Source organism: Malurus melanocephalus, unplaced genomic scaffold (genome assembly GCF_030028575.1).
Source record: "Malurus melanocephalus ecotype Western Australia unplaced genomic scaffold, MMel_1.1 scaffold_77, whole genome shotgun sequence".
Taxonomy (NCBI): domain Eukaryota; kingdom Metazoa; phylum Chordata; class Aves; order Passeriformes; family Maluridae; genus Malurus; species Malurus melanocephalus.
The window spans coordinates 1,299,424-1,314,385 of record NW_026623309.1 but is presented as its reverse complement, the minus strand read 5'-3'; the positions used below and the strand labels follow the sequence as shown (position 1 = coordinate 1,314,385).

General features: G+C 39.9%; 2 protein-coding genes across 6 annotated transcripts in view; one reads left to right on the top strand and one right to left on the bottom strand.

The window, feature by feature from the left end:
- Window positions 1-5,819, bottom strand: part of PARN (poly(A)-specific ribonuclease) — a 43,919-nt gene extending 38,100 nt beyond the window's left edge. Inside the window, exons 1-9 of the mRNA XM_057367299.1 lie at window positions 5,739-5,819; window positions 5,321-5,398; window positions 4,371-4,450; window positions 3,951-4,018; window positions 3,775-3,856; window positions 3,059-3,119; window positions 2,231-2,396; window positions 1,961-2,026; window positions 1,166-1,204 (exon numbers count right to left, since the gene is read on the bottom strand). Coding sequence (XP_057223282.1) covers window positions 1,166-1,204; window positions 1,961-2,026; window positions 2,231-2,396; window positions 3,059-3,119; window positions 3,775-3,856; window positions 3,951-4,018; window positions 4,371-4,450; window positions 5,321-5,398; window positions 5,739-5,757 — 659 coding nt within the window. The 5' untranslated portion in view covers window positions 5,758-5,819. The remainder of the gene's footprint in view (window positions 1-1,165; window positions 1,205-1,960; window positions 2,027-2,230; window positions 2,397-3,058; window positions 3,120-3,774; window positions 3,857-3,950; window positions 4,019-4,370; window positions 4,451-5,320; window positions 5,399-5,738) is intronic.
- Window positions 5,820-5,880: 61 nt separating this feature from the next.
- On the top strand, window positions 5,881-14,743 carry BFAR (bifunctional apoptosis regulator). 5 transcript variants are annotated; one of them, XM_057367295.1, is made up of 8 exons: window positions 5,881-6,361; window positions 9,828-10,158; window positions 10,961-11,159; window positions 11,518-11,687; window positions 12,303-12,447; window positions 12,703-12,873; window positions 13,393-13,595; window positions 14,477-14,743. In XM_057367295.1, exons 2-8 carry the CDS (start codon window positions 9,893-9,895, stop codon window positions 14,667-14,669), a joined length of 1,347 nt encoding a protein of 448 aa, XP_057223278.1. In that variant the 5' UTR covers window positions 5,881-6,361; window positions 9,828-9,892; the 3' UTR covers window positions 14,670-14,743. The 5 variants fall into 5 exon arrangements, with proteins under 5 accessions (XP_057223278.1, XP_057223281.1, XP_057223277.1 ...); XM_057367298.1 differs by lacking the exon at window positions 5,881-6,361 and adding an exon at window positions 8,501-8,671 and having other exon boundaries at window positions 9,881-10,158; XM_057367294.1 differs by lacking the exon at window positions 5,881-6,361 and adding an exon at window positions 8,501-8,671.
- Window positions 14,744-14,962: the final 219 nt, after the last annotated feature.

Here is a 14,962-nt window from a genome sequence, read left to right as displayed (position 1 = left end):
CTCTGGCTACTCCTAATATTAGTACTGGAGAGCACATTCCAAACACTCTTGTGTCCTCTCCACCCTGACTGCTCACACAGTTTTGAGCCTACATCCCATTTATGAGCTGTCTCATGTCACACACCTTGGATGCATCAAAACACTGATGCACAGGAGAACATTTCAATTGAGAAAACGACCTGGGAAGAGGTCAGGACACAAAGGCAATCAATAACTTCACTCTTTTCTGCTTGAATTATCTCCATGCTATCTTCATACCTTGGCTTTCCCTCTCCAATACACCCACACAGTGTACACAGCTGTAATCACGTAAAGCAACACCGCTGAGTGTTAAAAAAAGCAACTCAAGAACACATTCTTCGATTCACTCAGAGAAGATGCAAGGATAAGTGTCAGAAAAACAGAAAACTACAGGAAGCTATAGATATTCTACCCATATATTAAAAAAAYGACACTGAAAAATTGTTGAAAACACTTTCGATTTTTTTCAGATTGGTTCTCAAGCTCACTTCTTGAGATTCCATTTTATAGAGACAACCTTTATTTTATCTACTTCCAGTGTAAATAACAGAGTGTCAGATTAAGTGCTGCAACACCAAATTCACTAAACATACAAAAAAAAAAAAAAAAGACTTGTGGATTTTCTACATCTTACTAGTGCAGTCACAACAGTGAAAATCTTCCTCTACAGCTTTAGAGTTTCTCCTAAGGCCTTAAGGGATATATTTAAGCAATATAATAAGTTACCAGAAATGCTTATGCTTGGCATTAACAGGAAACTATAAACAGAGCAGTACCTACTATAGCAGTTTTTCAGGCAGAGCCCTGAAATCTGTATAAGCACTTGCACTTTCTGTTCACTGAAAACCYAGCATGCTGCATTTGTTACATAATTCTAGGCTGTGCTGTCCTATTCAGAGATTTTATATASCAATGATAAACCAAATACTAAGCTTTAAATATCTATGTTAGTCATCACAAATAACTTTCAGGTAATTTATCTTCACTATAAAAGAAGACTATAAAGAACACTATGAAAGTCTTCTTTTAAAGGGAAAGAAATGTCTGAATTAATCAGCCCAAGGTTATGTAGATCAGATCTTACCCAGATTTCTTATCAAAAGTACTAAAAGCATACAATAAGGCAGTATTACCAGTAACTTACTTCCAGCTCAAGGTCTGATAAATTAATTTCCTTTGAAATCTAAAACCAAAAGACAATCATGTTACTAATAATCCTCTTACAGAATGCTTCCAAGAAATGATTTTCAGTAAAAGTTGACTGTGTTCATTCGTAAAAAGATTTTTAAAGCAAAAGTCACTGCTACCAAAACCTATAGGCTAGGAAGAGATTTACTGAATTCTGATGTTCAGTTACCAAACTGTAAAAGCATTTACACCACCTTTTACAGTTACCCACATATCTTCTCATAAGAGAGTATTCCATAGYCATGATCACTCAATATACAAACAGTKATAGTATGTTCTTTTTTACCATGTTCTACTATTTCTAAATTCAATTTTCTATAAATTTCTTTTTAAATAATCATACTCTCCAAATATCTAGACTCCAAAACAAAACAGATTTTTGRGAAGGACACCTATTAAAAACAGTCACACACTGTCAAGTCTCAACAACCAATAGCTCAATAGGCTTGAAAAGTTTATAAAATGCCTATCCAAGACTTAGGAACACTTCAGCAATAACAAAAGGCAGCTCACATATACAAAACATTTCTTGGCTATACTTAAATATTTTGCCATTATGCAGAAGTTACAGCTCAATATAAATTACAGCACCYGCAGATATTACTGTTTTCTTGATATTCAAAAATCAGTCAAATGTAGATTTTGCTACAAAAGTCAACCCAAGTAAATATATTCTCCCTTGACACTCCCCTAATTCTGTATGACCAAAATAAATACATTTTTTAGAAGTTAAGTAATTTCAGAAACTGACCCTGTACATGGCTCCAATTCCAAACTTTCACTTTCTTCGTTCTTTAATAAGTCTTCTATCTGTTCCCTGGAAGAAACAGATTATTTGTTTCTACATCTGTCTTACTATTTGGAAGTTTACAGCTCTCCCCAGAAGACAAGAAAATGTTCATAACAACAAGTGCAGCATTTTACAAACAATGAACTAATAAAAATGGCTTCAACATATGAAAACATCACCAGTGTTCACATTTTATTTAACAACATCAAAGGATATTAAAGTGTTACTTACACTACTTTCTCAATAAATTTTTTCTGATCTTCAGGAATTGTTACAGGGCACTTTGCGGAACTAGGAGAAAGGTATGACAGAGATCCTGCACCATTGGCTTGAGAACGTTTTTCATCATACTGTTCCCTTAGCTGCCTCTCTTCTTCCTGATTTAAATATGGAATTCCTAAAAAAAAAAAGAAAAAAAAAAAGTAAAAACTCACCATAATTAGAGACGAATTAAGGATATGTAGGAATTCAAGCCTGTGCTTCTGTTACACCCCTGAAGGCTGAAAACAAACMCTTCCATTTCAGTTATCTGCTCTAAATCCCATACATTCTGTGTCTGCCCAGCATTCCAGCACACGCCAGCTGAGCTGGCAGCACTGCACTAAAGAGCCTCCTCTGCCCAAGGCATGAGCCCCAGCACTGCAGAGCTGCAGATCACAGCCACAGAAGTACTGAGCACTTGTCTTCCTYGCTATCTGCATCACTCCAAAATCAGACTGCAGCATTTCCTATCACAACACACCGGTACCTCAGTAGACATTACTACTGATGTACCACAGTTCCACTCATTGTTACTCTCTCTATTCATGCTTTGCCTCTATACAAAATAAACAACCAAGCTCTCATGGAAGTGGGAATTCTATTCTGTTGAACTATGCAATGAATTCTTGGAAAGGGAGTTACCATCAGCACAACAGCAGACTGGATAAGAATAATTCAAGGATTTCATTATGTGTTAAGACAGTATCACGAATGGCAGTCTTTTTCCTTTTTGCAGAAAATGATGAAAGGTGTCATCACTGAAAGAAATTAAAAACCCCAAAAACCAAAACAACTCACCATTGCGAAAAACTTTATTAAAATCAAATCCTTGGTTTGCTAAAAAATCTATACTTGAACTCTGCAACAAGAGAAAAAGRCTTTACAATTGGCAAAAGTAGCTGTGGGAGAAAAGATCAATTCAGTTATTTTCACAGGTTTTAGAAATTGTACAAAGTACAAAGCCAAGAACAATCAAGTTTGTGACCCTAAAGAAGCCACTGAGAGTTTAGGCTATGCTACTTTTATTTATTTTCAACTTCYATAAAGTACAAGAACAATGGATATGCTAAGGGATAAACATGAAAGAACAAACTATGTGGAAAGACAAAASTAAAGAAAGCAAAATGTGGTTCAGGAGAACAAATCTGAGACTGGAAAAATGTTGGCAATAGCCTGGGAAGCAGTGTAAGTGAGATAAGCAGTTGGGAATAAAGGATTAAWAAAACAAGGAAACTCGAAGTTCAGTGAAAAAGGGGAAAGAAATAGAACAGTCTTCCAGGTTTGGAACGTTATCTCCAGTTACAGAAACCACACAATGTAATGCATAACAAGATTTAAAAATTGAAGTCAAGGATATTCCCTTAAAGCTCATTTTTGGGATTGCTCTTAAATGATGCTTATTTATTTTATAAGAAYAAAAACCAAGCAAAACCATACATTTTTCTACCTTTTAAGTTGAAGTTTGTTTCAGATATACCTTAACCAAACAAAATCAAACTTGTTTTTCTACTGACCTGACAGACAAATTTGACATCTGGTGAATTTCTGTTAAATGGTTTTGGAAAAATATAGAAGTTAAATGACTTCATTAYATACCTGTAGAAAAGATAAGTTACATGTCAGTACAGCTTATCAGTGATACTTCAGAAAATCCTCAACTAAGRAAACAAATAATAAGGGAATAACATACTTTTCCTCTGCGTCATCATATTTAAAAGTGCAAAGGCCAAATTGAAAGAGCAAAAAATCCATGGAATGCTGGAAAGGAAAGGAAAACTTTGCATGAGAATAAAACACGGACACCTTTAAAGATTACCAGGATGCAACCACATATAATTTTTCCCCATTTCAAAATTAAGTAAAAAGAATCTTCTTATCAATGTGCGCTTYGCTGTTTAATTTTGAAGTACATACACCAGAATTTTTTAACTGATTTTCATCCCGATTTAATTATCTTACTATTGGCCCAAGGTGACTTTAGGATGCACTTTCATTCCACAAACAGACAAGCACTGAAGGAAGTTCCATCTCTTTCCACCTGTTGGTCCCACACATAAGATGCTGCACCTGAAGCAGCTTCAGTTTTCATTTTAGTCCAAAAATACTTTACCTTTTTAAGTTTCTGATACCTTTCTTCTGGAGTGTCAAAGCCATTTGTTAATGCACTAACTGAAGGCCCATCACTGATCCCTGAAAAAGCAGAATATATATTGCTTTCGGTAAGCTTTTCACAAGTAACCACAGCAAAGAAATKCAACAGCTGGTAATTTAAGAAAAATGTTTTCACTTAAAAGGACATGTTACAATTCTTTCAATTAAGAAAAATACTACTGCATAAAAGCCACTCATTTTAATGGTGGTGTTCTAGAAGCAAACCTCTTCCACAGAAATTCTGTTATTCTGACTCCTATTAAACATGTTAGACCTACCAGTATCCTAATGCAGATGGGCTTTACAACACAATGCAGCATCAAAGCCAAACTAAGAATGGGMAGTGTTGCTCAGAGATTCATTGAATAACTCAGTCACCTTAAGCAATAAGCAACAACTGCATTTAYATAAGCACCACATGTAACTAAACCTAGTTTTGCTCACACTGATGTCTCATGGATAAACTGAACTCTACATTCCAAAAGCGACGTATCTATTAAAGCATCTCCCTGCGGCATATACCCTCTGGGTTTTACAAATACACAAGTTCTTASTGCTGCCTTCCCCTGCCCAAACGCTTGCAGGGCCTCCCTCACTTCTCCCAGTCCATTGATTTCATGACCCATATTACCCCTGGGTTTTTTTTTTTACCCTGAGCTGCAACTATCAGTTATTATTTTGAATGATTACTGTGGGAGCAGAAGCAGCATGATAACGACACGTATCTTTAACCAAAGCCTTGCTAYCGCACATGTAACAAGTGGTTTAATTACTCTGTGCTAGCCTCAGCTGTAGCTTTTTCAAGCCAAGCCTGAGATGCATCTGAGGAGCGAGCGCGGGGACGAGGGCAAACCACCCCCCCTCAGACACTGCCAACAGCTCACAATCACAAAACAGGTGCGACTGTACCTGAAAACTCCCCATCGATGGCCAGAAAGTCCGACTCTTCAATGGCTTCATACACTTTGTTTAGGTTATCCTTAAAATCTGCAGGTAAAGGGGTAAAACACACTTGAGGCTACGAGCGACATCCTCCGGCAGCCCGGCGCCCCTCGGGCGGGCAGGGGCGGTCCACGCCGGCCGCACACCGCGGGGCCGGGGCCGGGGCCGGGGCCGGGGCCTGCCCGCCCTCCCCACACAGCCTCGGGGCCGCGCCTCCCGCTCAGGGCTGCGCCGCATGGGTGAGCGGGGCAGAGGAGACCCCTTCGCCATGGAGGAGAGGCTGAGGCCGGAGAGGCCGCCAGCCCGGGGCAGGGAAGCCGGGRCACCGGGACAGCTGTACGCCGTCGGCGCAGAGCTCGGGGCGCGGGGGCGGATGGTCACTCACTGCTCCTGATCACCTCCATCCCGCGCCCCCGCCCGCCGGAGCTCGGCCCGGCACCGCCCGGCACCGCCCGCCCGCCGCCGCCGAGCGCTTCCGGGGCCGCCCCGCGCGCCGCACGTGAGCGCGCACGTGAGCCCGGCCCGCCGCCATTTCCTACCGGGGCGGAGCCCTCAGGGCCGCACCGCCCTGTCCGCCCAGGGCCCGGTGCCGCCAGCTTCGAACGGTGCCCTCAGCCGCCTGCCGCTGCTTTGAGGCGGCCGCGGGTCCCGGGAGGGAAGGAASTCCTACACCAGCCACAGTTCTGTGGGCTGTGGTGAAATGTCATGGATGTGGGCCTCGCCAAACAAAGCCCTCACCGTTCAGGCCAGAAATGCGTAACTAGCACCAGCAAGGAAGACGGAATGGAAATCTGCCTAGGAGACACCAAGAGGATGGTGGAGAACTACTAGTGACGATGCTTTAATGATGATAAGTCCATGGGAACTGAAAGTCTTGCATCGTTACAGAAGAAGCGTCTTCCTGTCAGAGCTGGTACTTTGGCACCTCGTTGCAGAAGAGCAGAGCTCAGCGCCCTCAGGATGTCTCCTCAGCAGCGCTGTGCATGGCGGAGCTGCCCCAGAGAGAAGGTGCTGCACAGGGGCAGAGGGCAGGAGTTGTGGGCATGGACGGTGGAGGAGTTCAGTGTGTGTGCTGCAGGGCTGGGGTTCACACTGCTCATAAAGCGTCTTTTCCAGAATTACAGCAGAATGAAAACAAATGAAAAGTTCTGCACAAAACTGGGGGATAATTTCTGTGTACAGAGCMAGATAAAAACTATGCAGGACTTAGAGAGCTTTTAAAGTTTCTTCAAGATTAAGTTGTGCCTTTTCAGTATAAACAATTTATTCTACAGGCACTCTCAGCAAAGGAACTGGTATGAGTAAATGGTTCCCACTAAGATTGTTGTAGATAGTAGTAGAAGAGCTAGTGGTAAAGTTGTTTCTATTTTGCAGTAAAAGCCTAAATTCTCCTGTTACTCCTCAGTTCTTTAAGATGCATTTCTGCAGTTTCTAGTTTAAGTGCTCATGGTATTTTAAAGTGGTTGGTGGCCGTTTTAGAAGTCTGACATTTTCCACAGAGTAGGTGGCAAATCCAGGAACTCTGCTTTCCTCACCTACAAAATAAACTGCAAGTCAAACAGTAAAATGGTGTAGGATGCAATAGGAATTGAAGTACTATGTCATACAGATTAGACATTTTTTACTTCAACATGTATGTATTGTTACATAAGCAGAAGAAACATCTAAAACGTGAGAAAGAACAATACAGGCAGTGAGTTATGGGACTCCATGSCATTTTTATACATCAAAAGTTTTAAAAACTGGAACAGAAAGGCCAAGTTTTCTCATCATTCAAATCTGCTGCACAGACTGTCAAACACTTTTGTGTCCTGTTACTCTATTGAACATTGAATGTGAAGCTAAGTGAAAACACACACACAAAAAAGGAGTAAAAAACTATATTCTAGAACAAGGCCTAAATATTCTGGGCCACATTTTCACCTCATGTACTAAGGTAGATCTAGATGAACTTCCTCAGATCTAGAAGAGTTTGAATTCTTTCATGCTAAGGTAATTTAAGGATTTGCTCATTGGTTCTCTGGAAAAAAAAATGGATAACATGGAAGACAAAACAATAAGATACTATTGTTTTCTTWATTGAAATAGGCTGGAATAATTAGCTGAAATGTCAGTTGAACTGGACTAGTAGCATGTATCAAACTGGGACAGAATCGTCAAGAAAATGTTGCTGGGTTGAACACATCTCAGAGGTACTTTCAAAATACACCTCAGAGGTACTTTCAAAATTCAYAGAATTAATTAGGTTGGAAAAAACCTCAGAAACCATTGAGTCCCACCTAAGACGGAACACCCACCATATCCACCAGACCGTGGCACTKAGTGCCATGTCCAGTCCTTAAACGTTTTCAGGGATGGTGACYCCACCACCTGTCTGTGCAGCCCATTCCAGTGTCTAATCTAACCCTTTCCTAATGTCAAACTAAACCTCTCTGGTGCAGATTAAGATAATGTCCTCTCATCCTAATTTCTACTCATCCAGTTCTACTACCAATACTATCATCCAATTTCTACTTGTTCCCTGGAGGAGGAGGCACATCCCCACCTGGCTTCAACCTCTTGTCAGGGAGTTGTGGAGAGTGAATCARTTTTCTTAGTACACTAGTCAAAAAAGAACTCCAGTAAGGGAACAGATTAATATAAGTAATTGTGAGTGTGTGGATAGACAGACTATWACGAGGTAAAAATAGTCTCTGTGTAGGATGCATTAGCACTGCAAACAAACTAGCACCTGARTGTCTCATTTGCTTCTGAGATTCCAGCTGGAATTTTTATTGTATATCAACCTTGAACAGTTTCTGCGAAGGAAAGTTACCTGGGTGTGTAGTGTACAGTAAGCAAACGTAGCACAGTTCTCACGAATATGCGAGAAGTGCGTGTATCCCCAAAATCATGAGTGTAGCAGTGCTCGTGTGCGGTGATTTTAAGCGCTGGACTGAGAGGGCGAGCGGCGTTACCCAGCGGCGGCGGCGGGGGAGGAGCCGCGGTGCCTCGGTGCCCGCGGGGCGGGACGGACGGAAGCGGCGGCGCGGGCCCGGCCGTTCCTCGGCCCGGCGCTGCAGCCGGGGCGCCGCGGGGCCCGAGCCTGCTGCTGGGGGATCGGGCTGGGGGATCGGGCTGGGGCCGCCCCCGCACCGGCCTGGCCTGGCCCTGCCCTGCCCTGCCCTGCCCGGGCTGCGTAGGAAACGCCGCGGGCCCGCACCGGCCGTGCCGCGCCTGAGGAAGCAGCGCGGAGGGCAGGAAGTTGGAGCTGGGAAGAGACAGGAGAGGAGCTAGGAATCATTCTGCTGCTGGCTCTCACTTGGCGCAGACTGAGCGGTGAAGTATTTTCTACCCACAGAAATCCTGTTGCCTCTGTCTTTCAGGAAAGCTAGAATGTTTTTAGGTGCAAAACCTTGTTTTTATTTCTCCTCTTATAAGTGCTGTTTCAGGTTTGTGTTTTGGAAAGCTAAYAGCCTTGTGGTTTGCCAGGAAGATACAGGTTTGGAAGTCTGAGGATTCTAGTTTCACTGTTGGTTTCTGTTTCTGTACTGGGTGCTTTTTTTCTTTTCTTTTTTTGGGTTTTTTTTTTTTTCTTTATTTCTACTCTTTACCTGTTTACATGCTTTTCTTTGTGCTTGATCTGGATGGCAAGTTGGTAACTTAGTGGTAAGCAGGAGCCACATGGTGCAGAGCGTAATATTTTGGTTTGGGAGTGCCTGAGAAAATTGTTCAGTTCTTAGTATCTTCTAACATATCATGAGTGATGAGTGAGTGATCTCGATCAGTATTTTAATTAAGAAAMTAAGTACTGCCATCTAAGAGAATGGAATGGGAATATCAAGAGAGTAGGTAAGCTTGGAACCATCYTAAACTCTTCTTATCTGTGCATTTTCTGTAATACTGACAAAGCAACTGTGAGTAAAGTGAATGTGGAGTTCAGACCTTTGCTGAGAATGYATGCAGGTCAGTTCCTTATGATTCTGAAGCATGTGTTTTCGTAGATTAAACTTTTTTTCTTTTTTTRCAAAGCCCGGCAATGTCTAGCATTGACCTCTGTTAGTAATGTTTTATTCCATATTGGGAAGAAGAGGGATGGAGTAAATCAGGTTATTACTTTATACTGGTGTTTTATCTTTGTATCCTCTAAAAATCCTTCATTTTACTGCTGTGTTTTGCTAAAACCTTGAGTAAAGATACTGTTGAAAGTCGCTTGAATCATAGTGGGTTATTTTGTTTCACTTTTATGTGGTTTGTAACACAGCAGAAGAAAGTTAGGGAGCTTGAACCCAGCTGTTTACATCTAGCATCTGGTTTTGATTGTAGTTGGCAATGAATATTTGCAAGTTATTGAAAAATAGATCMTGTTTCATTTTGGGGAGGGCTGAGTTACTTAAAAAGTTTAAAACCATCTGAGTGGAAAAGCTGTGCAATGATAAATTACATTRTTTACAATCCTAAACTTCTATAGTAGCTTTTTTTTCCTGTTTTGCAGAAGTAATGCCTTATCTGGTTTGAAGATCTAAGAGAACTTTCTGTTTGTGTAAGGTGTAAAAGAAAATGGAAGAAGATGAGACTTTACACGGGGAAACAGAGAGGGCAAAAGTAGAGCCATGCGCTACTCCTGGCACTGGCCAGCAGATATCAGTCAGTGAGTTCCTGTGCCAYTGCTGCTATGACATTCTGGTCAATCCCACCACCCTGAACTGTGGGCACAGCTTCTGTAGGCATTGCTTGGCCTTGTGGTGGGTGTCATCCAAGAAGAATGAATGCCCTGAATGCAGAGAAAAATGGGAAGGATTCCCCAAAGTCAACATCCTCCTCAGGTGAGTGACCTATTTTGTGAATGCTATTTTTGGATAARTAAATCCACTGAAATTAGCTGTCTGGTTTCTTGAGTTTGATGCAGATTTTCTTAGTTTATTGGTAATATGAACTGTCGCAAAGAAATTTAAATCCCAAAAACTTTCATCTTCTGCACTTGCATGAACTGTTCAGGCACATGGAATTAAGGGGTGGATTGGTTGGTTGGTTTTGTTTTGAGGGAGGAGGTTTGTCTAGGGGCTAGGCTTCCCTCCCCTTCTAATTTTTTGGGAGATGGAGAGGTGGGATCCTGAATCTTTTAATATAGCTGGTTGTTTTCTAATAATTCTAAATTAAATTGATGATCATCTAGTTATTTCTGAAATAAGAATTATTTATTGGAAGAAATATGATCATATTGCAGAACAAAACTAGAAACTTCTATTTGCTGTCTTGAATTACACACAAGTTCTTTTGTTAATAATACTTTTTCTGGGCTTAATAATAGTTTAGTAAATAGATGGTAGGAYTGATGGTAGGCTTTTATGTTGTCTTTTGCGTAACATTTTTTAATAATTGAGGCTTGCCAGAAATAACTTGGGAGATGCATGGTATTTTAAAATACGTGATGTTTTAGYTTTAGAAACTAAGGAAARTGTTTGGAAGTTATTGGTACAATTTTAAGTTTACAAAGCTTTAATAACTAATTTTTTCTTGCTTTCAAAGATGGTAGTTCAGTAGAGGCTGGAAAACAAGAATCCAAAAATGAATCCCTTYTCTGAATATCAATGATTACAGTATAATGACAAATATTTTTCCTATTAGGGATGTTATTGAAAAGCTATTTTCTGATGCCATTGAACAAAGAAAAGAAGATATTCAACAAAACAGTGATGTAGCACGCAGCTTAGCAACTTTCCAAAAATATGGGAATGACCAGATGCCTACAGTTCCAAGYACAGGAAGAATCAATCCTCGAGGAGGGTTTTTCTCAGGCGTTCTGACAGCTTTAACTTGTGTAGCAGTAAGTTTCATCAGGTTCTTTTTCTCTATTTGCTTCATTAAGTATGCAATCAAATATTCTTAAATTACATGCACATTAGAAAGATTGTCACCACAGAAGAGACTCCAGCTGAGCAGAGTTAAGTAAAGTGACCTTCAGAGCTGTCTGTCAGGAACTTCAATTGCAATGTGCAGCAAATTGAAGTTAGACAAAGAGGGTAAAACTTCAACATACTTTCTTATAACCTGAATATTCTAATATCCATTAAATGGAAGATTCTACATGTCAAGCCCCTTATTGTGTGTTTTTTTTTTATCATTAATGTATTTACTTTGCAAGTAAAGGATTTTTTTTATTTATCTTTGTAATCTACCTATAGGTAGTTCTGCTTGGCTATCACTGGAGTAGCAGGGAATTTGAAGATGATCTTCTTGTCCACAAGCCTGTTGCTAAGTGGACTGCTGAGGAAGTGATACTGTGGCTAGAGCAGCTGGGCCCATGGGCTTCACATTACAAAGAAAGATTTTTACTGGAGAAAGTAAATGGAAGGTGAGAGGCCTGATGGTCAAGGACAATGAGTATGTGATTGGACTACTGATAGATCCATTAGGGATAGTTTATTGTGAAATGACTGCACTTTGTTCCACGGATTGTGGGAATATTCTTTTGATGTATCAGAATAAATTTCAGAGGATGTTTTAACTATTGTTGAAGGCATAAATAGTAGGTACTGAGCAAGCTACCTTAAAWTTTTCTAATAACTTTTTAAAATGCTGACAATGCAGACTGAAATGATACTGAAAGTAAAATTCTGCTGATGTATTATACAGCCCTTCCACCTTTCCTTTCTTGTGGAAATACGMATGTGCTGTATGCRYATGGATTCMCCCCCAGCAGTTGTGCTGAAAGCAGGCAAGAGGAAACTGGAAAAGAAGGAAATTTAAAACCCAGGCTCTGAAATGCAGTTGGTGTAGAACACTTGATATGGAATGTGATGATGATCTTKGAAGGTCCCTGACAATCCAAAGTATTCTATGGCTCTTTAACCYAAAAGGTGCTAYCGTGTATCAGTTGCTTATTGTTTCAGTATGCAGTTGTATATTTTTTAGTCAGATCTCTTTGCTGAATGGGCACTGTTAATTTTCCAAATTCTTGCTTTTGTAGACTCCTCCTAACACTGACTGAGGAGGATTTCACCAAAGAGCCTTACAATGTAGAGAACAGTAACCATAGGAGAGCTATTGTGGCAGAACTGGAATGTGTGAAAACTTTAGGTGTTAAACCACCACAGAATCTTTGGGAATATAAGGTAAATTTTATATCAAGTGTGTCATATCATGTATACTAATTGTTTTTWAAATTATGTATTTAATAGAAAATTCTCTTAAAGCCAGGAGGAATGTTAAGGTAGTAAAATCACCTGTGTAAAAACTACTCAGTTTTATGAACTGTTAATTTGTAAAAAAATTCTTTGAATAATGATTGTCAGAAAATTTAAGAACTGGCATGTCCCATTAATTTCATTTTTTCACTGATTRAAACTTGATAATTTGATACCTTTCAGGCTGTAAACCCAGGAAAATCACTCTTTCTTCTGTATGCACTGAAGAGTTCTCCAAGACTCAGTATGTTATACCTGTATTTGTTTGATTATGCAGAAGCTTTCCTACCTTTCATCCACACAATTTGCCCTATGCAAGAAGAGAAGTATGAAGATACTGTCACAAAATTGCTRGTAAGTGTTCAAAACATTAAATATGCTGCTTGCTTTACTTACAGGCATTTTCATACTAGCAGCATAAAGCCATGATGTAATTATTCACCATTTTGTCTCTTTATATCATGACTTTAAAAACAACAAACCTGTGGAGTAAATAGTTCCTTGATTTTATTGTATGCAATCACCAGTGCTGCAACCATTACCTTTAATAAGATTGATTTAAGGCTTTTAAGACTTTAAATGTGTGAAACTGATTCTTCTGAGGTTCACATGAYTACAGAAAGGCTCTTCACTCAAATTTCCTGTATTTTAACAAATGGCATTATCAGGTCTGCCTGTCTGTGAATGCTCTAATCTAATGGAAATTACTGCATTACAGTGTTACCTACTAGCAAGTGTAATACAGATAAATTACTGCTTTCAGTGTATAAAAAACCCAGCTTTTCAACAAAACACAGAAATAAGTGGAAATAAGCCAGTGTTGTGTCTATTTAATAGAAAATTGATTAACAGTCTTTTTATCCTAATTTACAGGACCTTAAAGATCCTTCTTGGAGACAATGGAGAGAATTCGTTGTAAAGTATTTATTTTTGCCATACCAGCTGATAGCTGAATTTGCTTGGGATTGGCTAGATGTGCACTACTGGACATCAAGATTTATAATTGTAAATGCCATGTTGCTCTCTGTTTTGGAATTRTTCTCCTTTTGGAGGCTCTGGTCAAGAAGAGAATTGAAGTAAGTCTTACTGAACTTGTTTAAGAGGGTAAGGAGGTACGTGGCCTTATAAAGAGAAAGTAAGAATCTTAAAATTTCACAGTTGCTTACTGAAATGACAGTGTCTAACCTGAACTCTGAGGTTAATAACAACATGGGAGTCTGAATTCCAACATATGCTACTGCTTGCTCTTRGATACCTTTTATTTCTGTGCATGCTGTCAAGGGTTTCTTACAGCTGCTTTTACTTAGCAGATGYAGCAAATGCAGAAACAGTAATAAGCATGTTCTTAACCACTGGAAATATTAACCCTTACCTTGAGAACTGCCTCTTATAGAGCCTGGCATCAGCTGTCAGCTGAGAAATAAATACAACAGAATTTGGTCATGATATGCTTAGAGTATAGTTAGCACAGGGTGAGTGCTCAGAATCATAAATAAGTTTAGTTATACTGATACTGGTTCTGATAATTTRTCAAAATTTCTGGTTTCTGTTACTACCTCAGCATACATTACTTCACAGTTGGCGTGATCTGTTGTTCCCAGATTTTGGAAGCTGAATGGGAGAAATTCTTGTTTTGGYGTGTAGTGGGTTTTCCCTCTGCCAGCCGATAGAGGGCAGAACGTGCCTAGAACAGCACMGGGATAAGCTGAGGCGGAGCTGGCATGGCAGTGGCACCTGCTGGACTTTGGGGTCTAAGTGCACTGACTTAGTGCTTCCTCTTTAAATCTGGTACTACCGGGTTTCAAGAAAGTTTTTCCTGGAGTGCAAAATGGTGTTTTTTACAGGTAGCTGAGAAAGGGCTAAGTATTTTAAAGCTGCAGCACMTATTAGCTTTTCTTTGAACAGGCAAAAGCAAACCAAAAAGTTCCTCTAAGCCTCTCCCTTTCCTTTTTCACAGGACTATTCCTCACAGAATGTGGAGACATTTCTGGAAAGTCTCAACCCAGGGACTTTTTGTTGCCATTTTTTGGCCTTTTATTCCTCAGTTTGTCTGCAATTGTTTGTTTTACTGGGCCTTGTATTTTAACCCAATTATAAACATTGATCTTGTGGTTACAGAGATAAGGCGTCTGGAGACACAAGTGCAATGATTGGCGTTGGAACTTTTGAGCTGTTTAGTTTCTAAAAATGGACATTTTGAATAAACTTTGCTTTTCTTTATGTATGTGTTAGTGAAAATGGTGGATTATGTTAATTTAACCATACAAAAAAGCTTTAAGGTAAGTTACTCTTAACTTAACTCAGCCGATTCCAAAGTGAAGGATGAAGGAAAATTGAATTTTCTCTTGAAAACAAAAATACACATTCCTGTACCCTATTTTTGATCAGATAAACTTCTTTATTCTGTCCTGAGCATTCTGTGTATTTTCAAGCCTGCCTTAAA